General features: G+C 40.3%; 1 protein-coding gene across 2 annotated transcripts; it reads left to right on the top strand.

The window, feature by feature from the left end:
- The first annotated feature begins 274 nt into the window (after positions 1-274).
- On the top strand, positions 275-12,024 carry ddhd2 (DDHD domain containing 2). 2 transcript variants are annotated; one of them, XM_019254976.2, is made up of 19 exons: positions 275-391; positions 1,259-1,464; positions 3,172-3,364; positions 3,832-4,028; positions 4,151-4,240; positions 4,387-4,507; positions 4,595-4,684; positions 4,755-4,896; positions 5,001-5,209; positions 5,302-5,363; positions 5,474-5,593; positions 5,703-5,798; positions 6,205-6,378; positions 6,969-7,124; positions 7,610-7,712; positions 7,837-7,998; positions 8,223-8,327; positions 9,803-9,971; positions 10,095-12,024. In XM_019254976.2, exons 2-19 carry the CDS (start codon positions 1,357-1,359, stop codon positions 10,174-10,176), a joined length of 2,379 nt encoding a protein of 792 aa, XP_019110521.2. In that variant the 5' UTR covers positions 275-391; positions 1,259-1,356; the 3' UTR covers positions 10,177-12,024. The 2 variants fall into 2 exon arrangements, with proteins under 2 accessions (XP_019110521.2, XP_027133903.1); XM_027278102.1 differs by lacking the exon at positions 8,223-8,327.
- Positions 12,025-13,101: the final 1,077 nt, after the last annotated feature.

A 13,101-nucleotide genomic window follows, 5' to 3' on the forward strand; every position in this document is an offset into this window, starting at 1 on the left:
ACTGTTTGATCAAGATTTTAACAGAATTATAATTACTTTGTGTTACAGCGGAATACAGAGCTGAAGATATACATACAGAGCTTTTTATATGTTTAAATATTTTACCTTTGGACGCTGCGTTCACATATTTCGCCTCTTAATCGCCATATTTTTAAAAAAAACTCTGACATCACTCAAACGTAGCTGTATATTTATATAATTGTTTTATTTATTTATTTATTTAGTTTAATCGTGGCCGTTACGCTCGTAATTATCAAATTTCCGATAACTTTGAACGCATCCCTGGCGGCGTTTGACAGGAGGCTGTCCTTGGTTAGCCCGAGCTAGCCAGAGCGAGCTAAACAAAACAACGCGTACACATCCTCTGCATGAACTGTATGTGAAGTCACCGGTAAGTTTTAAAGTATTACCATGTGTACTTATTGTTATAAACCTCCAAAACACCGACAGGATGTGGAAACTTAATACCAGTGTCCCGTCCCAGCTTATCGTAACTCAGCTAGCATGAATGTAAACGACCCTTGGCCTCTGGGATGTTGCATTTTTTTTAAAAATAAACCATTAATATGCAAAACAATCATTAACCATTAGCTCGATTTGTTCATGATAATGTCGAGCATCTGTTACCTATAACTCATAACACAGCCGTCATGTGGTTAAACAGTCAGCTGTCACATTAATCTGGCTGTTTACATCCTTCAATCCTACCTGTGCACCTGAGAGCTGCACAGGTAGGATTAGTGACTAGTTCAGGTTAAACCAGTGATTGGATGTGAGCTGAGGTGATTTCACTTCTGGTGCAGGTATCACTAGTAAATCCTTCATCCCTGCTGCTGTCAAACACCTGGACCATCTGATCATGTTGTAGTCTACTGCTCATGTCTGTTTTATTTCATTTATACCTTGCAGCAGTTATTATTTATATCACGGTCACTTACTTTTGTAATATTTCTTACACTATGGTCACTTTACATTACAATACTCTTTTTATATATCATGCCACTTTTATCCTCAGTACTTGTCTGTTTTTGAAGGTTGATTGATTGATTGTTTTTCGTGTTTATTATGTTTTTTTCTACTTTTTTCTAATTCTGTAGTGTATGCTACTGTACACTTTCTGTTTACGCTGCTGTAACAAGTAAATTTCCCCGTGGTGGGATGAGTAAAGTATATCTAAGCTAAATCCTTTATAAGCTCTAACATGTTATGATGATGTTGTGGTGGTCTTTAAACCTCTAAACCTTTGTGCTGTGTGCAGCTTGGTTGTTACAGGTCTGTCGGTGACTGCGAGGCCCACCGCCCTCCCCTGCCCACCTCAGATCAGAGCTGAGGGTTTGGGGTCAGGGTCTTGGGCTAATGTCATACAGTCCCAGTAAAGAGGGGGGTCTATCTCAGGCTGCCCCGAACATCAACTCTCAAGACCTCACTCGGACTGCGGCGACGGGGAGCACACCTGAGGATCAGGTGAGGGTGTGCATTTGTGTGTTTCTGACTGGCTTGGATTAAGATTAGGTTAGATTAGACATTGCAGAAATGATTGGGCTAATTTATACATTTAAAAGAAAACACACAATGGCATGTCGGGCCAAACACCTGCATACGAGGTGCTCTCAATTTCCTTTCTTATATTTTTATCAAATCTGCGAATCAAAAAACAAACACACACAGTGTTATGGACTTTTTATCAGAGGCTCCTGAACACTTCCTTCCACCATTGAACTTTGACTTCAGTGTGTTCTCCACAACACACAGAAATGCTCTTTAAAACATCTGTAGTGTTGTGAAATGAATTGATGCATTATAATTATGAAGGATTTTTCCTTAGACTATAATCGCACTTCAAAATCTGTAATCGTAACTCTAGTTTGGATTAGGGTTGAGTTTCTGTTTAGATAACGGGGAATTGATCAGGAACAGACTGTCCTGTTATCATTGCTCATTGATCAGCTGCAGGGGGGATTTTGAAGGTGGCTTTTGTCCTAACCATAGATTAGTACTTTCAATGTTATCTTTAATATTGATTAGACTAGCATATGTGACCATTGTACCTAGTAACTTCGACATCTTGCACAATTTAAAGGCGACGCAAATACTTCATCAAAACAGCAGTTTTAGAAATAGAAGTGTTGTAACTGTGGTAACAAAATAGAGTTATCATATGATGCATTATAATGTGCCTCCATTAAAGGCTTTCTAAAACTGCCTAGTAAATCTCATTAACAAATGAAAAAGTACAAAAAGATTGTCTGTTCTCCTGTCCGCTCAGGCAGAAATAGCTGCTGCTTTATTTTCCTACGTACTGAATGGATAGTAGGAGAAAGTAGAAATGGTGGGCTTGTGTAGGGGCTATAGATGCAAGGCACATACTGTTCCTCTTCATGGTATGCACACGTTGTAAAATTGTGAATAATATGTGGCACATAGTCCATAGGAGAAAACAAAACCAACACAGTGTTCGGGGCTTGTCTCAATGCGTGTCTGCCTATTATTTATACACTGGAAACATGCATGTACTTTTTTGAAGGTTCATCCCTTAAGTTATTTTGATTGTTTTGTTGTTTCATCATGACACAAGACCAAATATAGAAACAGGAAGGTAACACCAAGAAGATCAAGCAGATTGCATTCTTGGAAAAGGTGTTTTTATCCCCGATCTTTCTTATGATCTATTGTCTATGCAAATCAGGCAGCTGATGGCTGCGTCTAATGTGGGTGTTAATGTTTGTTGTTCCAAGCAGTGATATCTCTCTTTCAGCACTTGGGAGCCGTGCCAAAATAGTTGCTGGCAGCATTGTTTCTGAATGTAGAAAATTCTGAGGAAGAAGATTGTTTACCAGCTGTAGCTGTCGAAATAATCAGAGACAAGAGACAGCTTGTAGAGGAGGAAAGAATAAAACAAGGCTTGGACAAAGGTTTGTCCAAGAGGCCTGATCCTTTCCTGTCTGATCACAGTGGAAGAGATCAGACTTCTGTGTATATATATATATACATATACTTCTTTAGTATTTGCTTATCTAAAAAGCTACAGATTTTAGAAGTAGACTGGTCTAAGGAAGGAAAACACAGGTGTATGTAGTGCATATATCAGATCTTTTCCTTTTAGTAACTGAGCCATATTACTGACATGAAGAAGAAATATTGATCTAGCATGCTGTCATAATTTCTCCCTAGGTGTCACCTATGGTGGATGAGGCTTCTCCTTCTTCCACGTCATCCTTTGAGATGCTTGACATGGAGTCGGTCCCAGCTCCTTATCAAGAAGTGCAGCCGCACTGGTTCTTTTGTCGACGGGCTGAGGACAGCACCTCATGGCTTCCTTTTAGCAGAGAGGACTCTGACAAATTAGAGAATGCCTGCAACACTAGTAAGCACGTGGTTATACTTGACGTATAGATTATGTACTGTTAATAATGTAGATGACATTATGTGATGTCAGGGGACAGGATGACAGTTCCTTTGCCCGTATTATTCTTAGAGGAGTGGACTAAAGCCAGGGTCACACTACAGGGCCACTTATCCCTGATTCACAATTGGAAGAGAAATTGTGTCTGAGACCTTGTTCAGTCACAGTGTTTAGCCCAGATTATCTGGTAATGTGAGGGGTTTACACATCTTGAATCGCCTAAAAATTCTTACAGACTCACCAGGGATCATTTCAAACATGTTTGATATTTAAGAGTTGAAATCTGAATGATTATTTTTAGTACTTTTGGCAACAATAGTCAATGAGAGACAAATCTTGGGAGTCCTAAAGTTAGCTTGCTGTGTACTCCTGTTGACAGATATTAAAACTGACAATTAAAATCTGACCTTTTAAAACTCATTGTGCAGTTGGAGAAAAAGGGGAGCAGGAGGTGGTTGTAGCTGTTGATGGAGAGCGGTATGACGTGCATGTCAGGGAGAGGAAGCGCTACGCTGTGTACTGGGAGCAAGCTCCCACTGAAGTCCGCCGCTGTACCTGGTTCTATAAAGGAGATAAAGACACCAGGTTCATGCCTTACCCTGAGGACTCCGCCAAACGTCTGGAGGTAGTCTGACACTGAAACAACACACTCCTCATTCATACAAATTATGACTTTTCCTGTTCCTCAGTTTCTCTTTTCATATCTGTTGAGCTTTGATATTTTTCTTCATCTCATCCCATTTTCAGGAGGCGTATATGATTGCAGTAACTTTGGACGAATGGAAGACAAAACTAGTGTTTCCCACTGGAGAGACTGTCATCTTACATAATCCCAAAGTAAAGCCTGCTTTTAAAATGTTACTATGTACACTATAATTAAACGCAGAACAAAGTCACGCGATGGCTTCTCTAACTTTTTAATTTTATAATTTGGAACATTGTTTCCTTCTACTAAGCCTCTCCTCTTCTCATTCCTCTCTTAGCTGATAATGCAGTATCTGCCAATAGGATTGCAGGATGAGTGGGTTTCCTCCCCCTCGGAGCACACTAGGCCTGGAACAGTCAAGAGAGGAGTGAGCAACATACCTGTAGAAATACCCGATGGTATGTGTGTGGGTGTGCCACTAAGAGAGACACTTAAAAATAAACCCATTTTACACTTCAAGCTTATATTTCTATGTTTTCTCTCAGGTGAACCAGAAAAGGTGGATCACCTTGTCTTCATGGTCCATGGCATCGGTCCTGCATGTGACTTGCGCTTCAGATCCATCATACAGTGCGGTAAGTGTAACTTTGCGTGTATATACCTATATGTTTACATGGATATAATGACTTCTCCTTCTTTCTCCAGTAAATGACTTCAGGAGTGCTTCCCTGTCCCTCTTGGCCTCTCATTATAAGCGAGCTCAGCAAGATGGTAAGATAGGAAAAGTGGAGTTCCTGCCTGTCAACTGGCACAGCGCTCTGCATGGGGATGCCACTGGTGTGGACGAGTAAGTATGGAAAGAGATGGAGAGTGGACTTCACAATATTCTTCTGTAAAATACTACTTTTGTCTCCAGTAGTTTGTACAAAATGTTCAAACTTTTTTTTTCAGGGACATCCAGAGGATCACTCTGCCCAGCATCAGCAGGCTGAGGCATTTCACCAACGACACTCTGCTGGACCTGTTTTTCTATAACAGCCCCACGTACTGCCAGACCATAGTGGACACTGTGGCATCAGAGATCAACAGACTACACACCCTCTTCAAACAGAGACACCCAGAGTTCAACGGGGAAGTTTCAGTTGTGGGCCATAGCCTGGGTAAGACATGCAGAAACACAGTAACTCACGCACAGTCAAAATACATTTAAATGCTGAATTTTAACTGTTTCGTCTTATCTCCCATTCCTCAGGTTCCTTGATCCTGTTTGACCTGCTAACCAATCAGAGGACTGGATCAGAAGACAGAAAGGGGGTATAGTCAAATGCACAGTAAAAAGATAATATCCGTATACTGATACATAAGAATGCACATTTCTCTACATGTAGATAAGAAAATCCATTCTGTCCCTCTCTGTGTTTAAGGCGCCCTCTGATGAACCTTTTCGTCTAAACTGTGACACACTGGAGCAGACTCTGTCCAGACTGGGCCTACAGCAGTACCTGGAAACGCTCCAGGCAGAAAACCTAGACCTGGAATCACTGGTAATACACACACACACAAACACACACACACGCACACACACACACACACAGTTGACATACAAATTCAAGTGTGATGCTTAGTTACAAAAGTATGAATCATCTCTTTTAGGCTCTTTGTCAAGACAGTGACCTTAAAGATTTGGGAATTCCTCTCGGACCACGGAAGAAGATCCTGAACTACGTCAGGAGGAAATGGCTTCCACAGGTGAGATTTGGTCTGAAACAATACTGGCTTTTCTTGTTTGGGAACATAAGACCAAACAAACCCTTCATGGTGATGTTTCTTGGATCTGGACCTTGTCAGGATGAAAGTTAAGTTTAGTTTTCATTTTTGGCATGAATATACCTTCTCTGTCCATATCAAGGCCACACAATAATCTGCACCTCTCCTGGCAAAAACATTAACACAACTGCATTTATTACTTATTTCCCTCCATTGTTTTGAATTGTTTTACTGGTGCTGGCCAAAGATAGATCAAACTAGGGAACATTTTATTTATGGAAATTTCCTATTTTGCTTGTAGGCTCTCATTCCACTTGATAATAACCATATAAACTTTAGAGTTTAGACATTGTTTAAATAACTCTTTCATACTTCTCAATCTAATTAGGATAAGACAGGGGCAATACGTCTGGCACCGGGTTTGCAAGCTCCTCCTCCAGTGACCAGTGACGCCGATGGTAACCAGTCTTCAGAGTTGACAATGCAGCAGTCCCAGTTCCACAGGGCGCAGTCTGTCACCAGTGCTGTAGACTACGAGTACTTTGATATGGGCATCGGACAGGTACCACATGTTGACACAGACGTGAATTCTTGTGCTTGGGAGTGCCGGTAGTTAAAAGCTTTGATGCATCACCTTCCTGCTTCTCTCCTCCCCCACCCGCTTGCCTGGACAGACCAATGGAGGCATAGCCAAGGGACAGGTGTGTCTCTTATGGTGTCCCCATGCTCTTGGGCTTTGTCCTTAGCTCTCGTTGATCTCACTGTTCCTGGAGTTTCTCTTGACAAACAGTCTGGGTCGGTAGAAAACTCAAGGCGACGGATAGGGACTATTTTCTGAGCATTAGGGTTTCCTGCATTGTGCCGTTTGAGGTTGCCATCTTTGTCCCATTGAGTCTTACAACTCAATTCCACACTCTCTGTCTGTGCTCATCCAATCCTGCATGAATGTCAGCTCTCTGGTCTCCTCCCTACCTGCTGTCATACTCCCCCACTGTTGTCTTGATGTCATGGAATGTGGTTTTTAATGTTTGCAACACCACTGTGCACCAGAGAAGTGTTTTTTATGTCTGAATAGCCTTGTCTTCTAAGAACAAAAACTGTTTTTAAATGATAAAAACAGATTTAATAGCTGACTCCACCTTTACTCCACAGGTATCCATTGATTACCCACAGCTGGCTTTCCACCCTCAAACGTTTTTTGCTTTTGGCTCTCCTATCGGAATGTTCCTGACTGTTCGTGGGCTTAAACACATCGATCCCAACTACACGTTCCCAACCTGCAAGAGCTTTTACAACATCTACCACCCGGTGAGTAATCACAGATTTATTGTGCATATATCCTGCACTCAGCACCAACAAGGGATCTGTTTTTTTTCCCCATTTTCCCATAAAGAGGTAGTAATAAGGCAGCTCTGAATGTCGGCACTTTTTGTTAGCATTGTGGGAGTTTTTCCTTTCTTCTGTTGCCAAGTGTTTGCCCATGGTGAGGATTGTTGGGTAAATAATATAGTATAAATGGTCTAGACTGTAATGTTATCTGGTGCTATGTAAATAAAACTGAATTCATTCAAATGCACCGGCACTTGAAAGGTAATTTTGAAAATGACAGCTGTAACCACAAGCATACTGGCAGCAGTTCCACTAAATGCACATTGAGCGTAACCAGAGCATAAATCTTTCATGAAACCTTCACCGTCAATAAACATGCAGTGTGCTAAAGAGAACTCTTAGTAGACAATAAAAATTGCACAGATTGGAGTTGTATTAATCTTCGTCATTTTATTGCCGTGTAGTATGACCCTGTGGCCTATCGGATAGAGCCCATGATTGTGTACGAGGTGGATCTGGAGCCCATGCTGATACCTCACCATAAAGGCCGCAAAAGGATGCACCTTGGTAGGCCTGTCTGTTTCTTTCTGCTTGTCTTTGTGGAATAATATTGTGGCATGGGCTTTTGTTTAGTAGTCTTAATGATCATTCTTTGTTTCTCTTCTTCTCTCTGTTTCTCTTGGTCTAATAGAACTGAAGGACAGCTTGACCCGTATGAGCATGGATTTGAAAAACAATGTTTTGGGATCACTGCGGACGGCGTGGCAGTCCTTTTCCAGACTACCAGTTGCTGCACTGCCACCAGTGGAGGCAGGAGAAACTACAATAGAGAGAGATCTTCAAGAGCCACAGAGTAGGAAAAACATTTTTTTTTTTTGCCTTTATGTATTTGGGGATGTTTTTTGTATGTGTGTGTGAATATGAGCGAGAGCATGCACACGAGTGTGTCTAACCCATTCTCTCCATACTCCTTTCACCCTTCTCTGCATGTTGCCACCCTCTCCCTCCGCCTTTTCTGCTTTATCTGGTGGTTGTTTCTGCTTCCCTCACCCCTTACCACTTTATCTTGAACCTCAGCCTCAGCGGCAGTCACTGCTTCTGCTAAGAGGGAAGAGAAAAGTGCTGATTTTTGGACTAAAATACTGGAGTGGCCCAGAGCCCTTTATAAGCATTACTTCAAAGGTAAGCCAGGATAGTCACTTGGCTAGAATACATGAGAAAACATCGAAATAAGCCTCTCTATGGTTTTCTCTGTAAACTTGCCTGCTCCAGTAAACACCTACAGGCCTATATAAACTTTCTTTTATGCTGTGAGTTCTATTTAACTTCCCTGGCTTGAATCTAGAAACTAAGCATGCACAAAAGAGGCAAAACAATGCTGTCATTATCTGTTGTAGTGGTTAAAACTATGCCGCACAGCCTGCAGAATTTATTTTTTTAAAAACACACTGTTGTACTCCGTTACTATGGTTAACGTTGGCATGTCCACTCTCTCACAAAGAGCAAGCGTTATGTAATGTATGCCCTTATTGCCGCAGGCTCCTGCTACTCCTCTGCTTCTCCTTCCTCCGAAAATGCACTAGAAGTGCTGTGCATTAAATCTTCAGCTCAACATTTAATTTACTGACGCTTCCCTCAGGCCGTTCCCTCCCCCCTCGCTGCTGTCAGCTCTGTATTCATTGACTGTGTTTGACTAGTTGTCAAAATTAGAAGCAACTTGAGTAACCAGACCCTGACACACTCTTGTATGCGCTAAACAAATAAAAATACAGACAAGGATAAATTGTTTATTTACCAAGAGTCACTGGCTAGACCTCACCAAAAGGCTATGTCATTCATCAGTAGCAGGGCACCGTACGTAGCTGCAAGCAGGTACATGTCCTCAAGTACTTTGTCTGTGAGTTCATTCAATGGTTCGGAAGGAGTACAGCTGCTGTTAAAACAGACTGTGATAAGATTCTATATAAGCAAGCAGATTGTCAGAAATAGTTAAACGAGAAGCTGTGAGTCAGCAGGGTTCATCAGCAGTGCATCAGGTCTTTAAAATGACAATGCATTCGTAACATACCATCAGTCATCACAAAACTGACCCACCTTACTGATATTTACTCAGCACCATACTTGCACTTGTGGGCGAGTGCACAAACATTCATCAGGACAAAGGTAAAACATTGCATTTTGTTTTTTTGAATCTAATCTGATCTGATCTGATCATTGACTCCTCTATGATCAGTACATATAATAGACATCTAATCAAAAAAACTGTCTTTACACACCTTACACATACCGAGCAAAGTGCGTGATGTACGTGATGAATGCTGGCTGAATTGCAAATTAAAGAAGCCACTGAGCCAATGAGTCAGCTTTGTTGTGAGTCAGTGGCTGAATGTTGCACAACAGATGATTTAACATAACCCTGCACTGTGTAGACACTGGGTTGTAAACTATTGTGAGTTTTATTCACCTGCATAGGTGTGAATGTTGCTCGCTGTAGACAGCAGTAGTTACTCTCTTCTTTCCTGTTTATTATCTGGTTTGTTTCCATTTTATCAAAAAGTCCAAGAGTCCAGACAGATGGCTGCTGCTGGTTATAAGCGTTGTTTTTGAGCTGTTGTCTGCAGATACAGCCTCTTTTTCTTTTACCTCTGTCCCCGCAGGAGTGTGTGTGGAGTCAGAGTGCTCAGTGTCAGCCGAGGAGAAAGAGCAGCCTGAGATTAAAATGGGTATGTTGAATGAAGGTCGAAGGATTGACTTTGTGCTTCAGGAAAAACCCATTGAGAGCTTCAATGAATACCTGTTTGCCATCCAGTCTCATCTGTGTTACTGGTGAGTCATGAGTACCTCTGTCAGGGTGGACTATTATTAATTGTTCTCTTTTGTATTCCTGATATTTCCTCTTTGTCGTATCACATTTTCCATGACTTTGGTTTGTTTTTCTCTGCGTCTTAGGGAATCGGAGGATACGGCTCTCCTGCTGTTGAAGGAAATCTACGACAAACAAGGTGTGGCCTTTGAACAGCCACAACAGTAATAAAGTTTTATGAATGTAGACTTGCTTTTTAGCCTGTCAGTAACCGGAAAGTGAGAAAATGAAGGACGTCTGACAGAACCAGAGGCTACACAATCCTCCTCCAGAATGCCTTACCGTCTGGGTGTTCCCTGACTGCCCTGCCCTCCCCTCCCTTGACAATGGAGGCTGCTCGGCTGCAGTCAAGTGATCTCGGTTCAGATATGTCAGTCAGTTTCAGTTCAGCAGTAGCAGTGGCTTCTCAAATACCATTGCAAGACTGGGTTTAGTATCTGATATTGGTTTGAGATGCACACAAACATCAGTGTCATGCTCCTGGTCGCACATTCATTTTTATTTTACCCTACTTTGCACTTTCACTAACAGTTGTTGACATATCAAGCATAGGGCTCAAAAAAACAACAACTTCAATGATAACCTAAAGAAACGCACAATACTTGTTCAAATTAAGGAACTAATTAAGGAATTATAATTAACTATGACTCTTATTATGTGTGTTCAGCAGGGTCTGGCCCTTTAAACTTCAAGCTCTCTTTCTTAACCCAGGAACATTAGATCATTAGATGGCACTTTTATAAATAACTGGGTTGGGTGGTTTTATTTGTTAACTATAAAAAGTTTACTGTCTGATCAGGAATGTAAAGGTTGATTTCTTGTCTGTTACAACTCCTCCAGGCAGCTACATTACAACATTAAGGCCACTCCAAACCCAAAGCTGCTACTCCCACATTTGTGTAATGTAACAGTAATGTTGACATCACTCCTTTCTCATCTCACTGATGTAGTTTTGTACTCACATTATTATTGAAAGTGAAGTTTGTTTTACCCTCTAATCACCTTTTTATTTAACATGCAATATGTATTGAAGTTTACCCAAGAAGTAATCCAGATGAAGAGTTGTTTCAGAAATTAAGTAGAGAAACACAGATGCTTTGAAGGATGTACTGTATGTTATAACAGTGTGCAAACTGCACAGAAAGACCAGTTCCACCTCCTCTCCTCCAGGTCTGTGCCATTCACCCTTTACCACATTCTTCTTTCTGCTATATGGCAGTCGACCCAAAATCTATGCTTAAGTAATTATTATTACGATACACACTTGCATCCTACATAGACAAGTTCCTACTTTTGCGTAATCATAAGGGCCAAATGGTACACGTTCCTCTCATCTGTTCCTTTGGGTAGTACAGTATTGTAAAATCATATTTTATCTGTATTGCATGCACTTTTTGTTATGTTAGAGCAGAGTTTCTCAACTTTTCTGTTGCAGAAATGTTCATAGTTGTCATCAGGGAGAGAGTTTTCACATTGAAATCATATGAATTTGATTTAAAGAGCATGACAAATAGATTATATAGAACTTTATTTTATAATAAAACATGTGAGACAAATATAAAATATATCTGCACCTTCATATAAAGCAACACAGGGTCCAGACTACGAATTTGAGAAACTCTGTTAGAAGTGATTTAACTATAAATGACTTGTATCGTATGCACTGTCAGGGCACCGCAGCCCACGCCACCAAAGCTCTGAACGACCTGTAGCACCCGCACAGCAGTTAAATGAACCTTACACGGTTGTTCATTTCTCTTCCTTTTATAAATGCACTGAACACTAAATGATCATGTTGAAGTTTCACCATCCTCTCTCTGTTTCTGTCTTTTTTTTGTGTCTAAACAGTAAAACAGGAGCTCCTCTTCCTTACCATAACTAATGTTTTTGCACTTGATACTAAAATGTTGATACATACCAAAAAATAAATACAAATGTTCTCCTTTCTGAATACATACCCTATAAATATGGTTACATGTTTTGTGTGCCATAATAAAACAAGTGTCTTGTAGTGTTCTTTGAGTTTTATTGAGTCATTCAATGAGTTTCTCAATATATTTGTTGTCATTTTCTTATAACATTCTATCAGGAAAACATACATTAACAATAGTCACTCATAAAATAAATATTTCCCAACATTGTTTAATGTAAAGCATACATTTCCATCTATAATTATATTCACATAAGGTTCCCAAAGCTTGACAGAGTCTTTCTACTAGCCCTAGGTTAGTCTTTCCAGACTAATACAATGCAAGAGTTCCTTTACCCACATCCTCAGTGATGGTGCATCCGTACTCTTACAACACAGTACAATAGCCCTCATGGCTTGAAGAAGTCCAGAAGTTTAGTCTGTTTCAGTGTGTTTAAAATCCTTAAGAGTCCAGAAGTTTAGTCTGTTTCAGTGTGTTTAAAATCCTTAAGGTACACAGAGCCTGGCATTGTCTGACATGTCTGACAAACATTTTGTAACATCCTTCCAGAAATTTGGGATCTTTAGACAGTTAAACAGAGTGCCTTTCTCATTCAAACATTTAAAACAAACATCAGGAATATTAGCAGACATATGATGAAGCCTGACATGAGTTATATACATCCTCATAAGCCATTCATATTAAAGTAACTTAAACCTTGTAAGCATAACTCCAGTCCGTCTCATCTGTATCTTCTTGTATGTCCATTTTCGTTGATTCGGGACTATTTGCAACCAATATGTTGTAATATTTAGATACATGTCCTTTCCAGTGTAATTTCCTCAAGTTTTGATAAAGGTGGTATATACATTATCTACATATTTTAGATATATACATATTTTTTTTGACAATCCAATCCAGTTTATTTATATAACACGATTTTAGCAAGCACAAGGTTTCCAAAGTGCTGCACAACAAGATAACACACAATACACAGATCACGCAATAAAAGCACAATAAAAAGATAGACAGTAAATAAAAGCAATACAATAAAATAAATAAAATGCACTGCCCGCACAAGATAAGAATAAGCACGTATACACATAAAATCAGCACTCTACATGGTGTCAGAAGAAATGAGGTACATTCACACCTTTGCTGCAAATATTTAAATTATTAATTA

The sequence above is a fragment of the Larimichthys crocea genome, chromosome III, assembly GCF_000972845.2.
Source record: "Larimichthys crocea isolate SSNF chromosome III, L_crocea_2.0, whole genome shotgun sequence".
Taxonomy (NCBI): Eukaryota; Metazoa; Chordata; class Actinopteri; family Sciaenidae; genus Larimichthys; species Larimichthys crocea.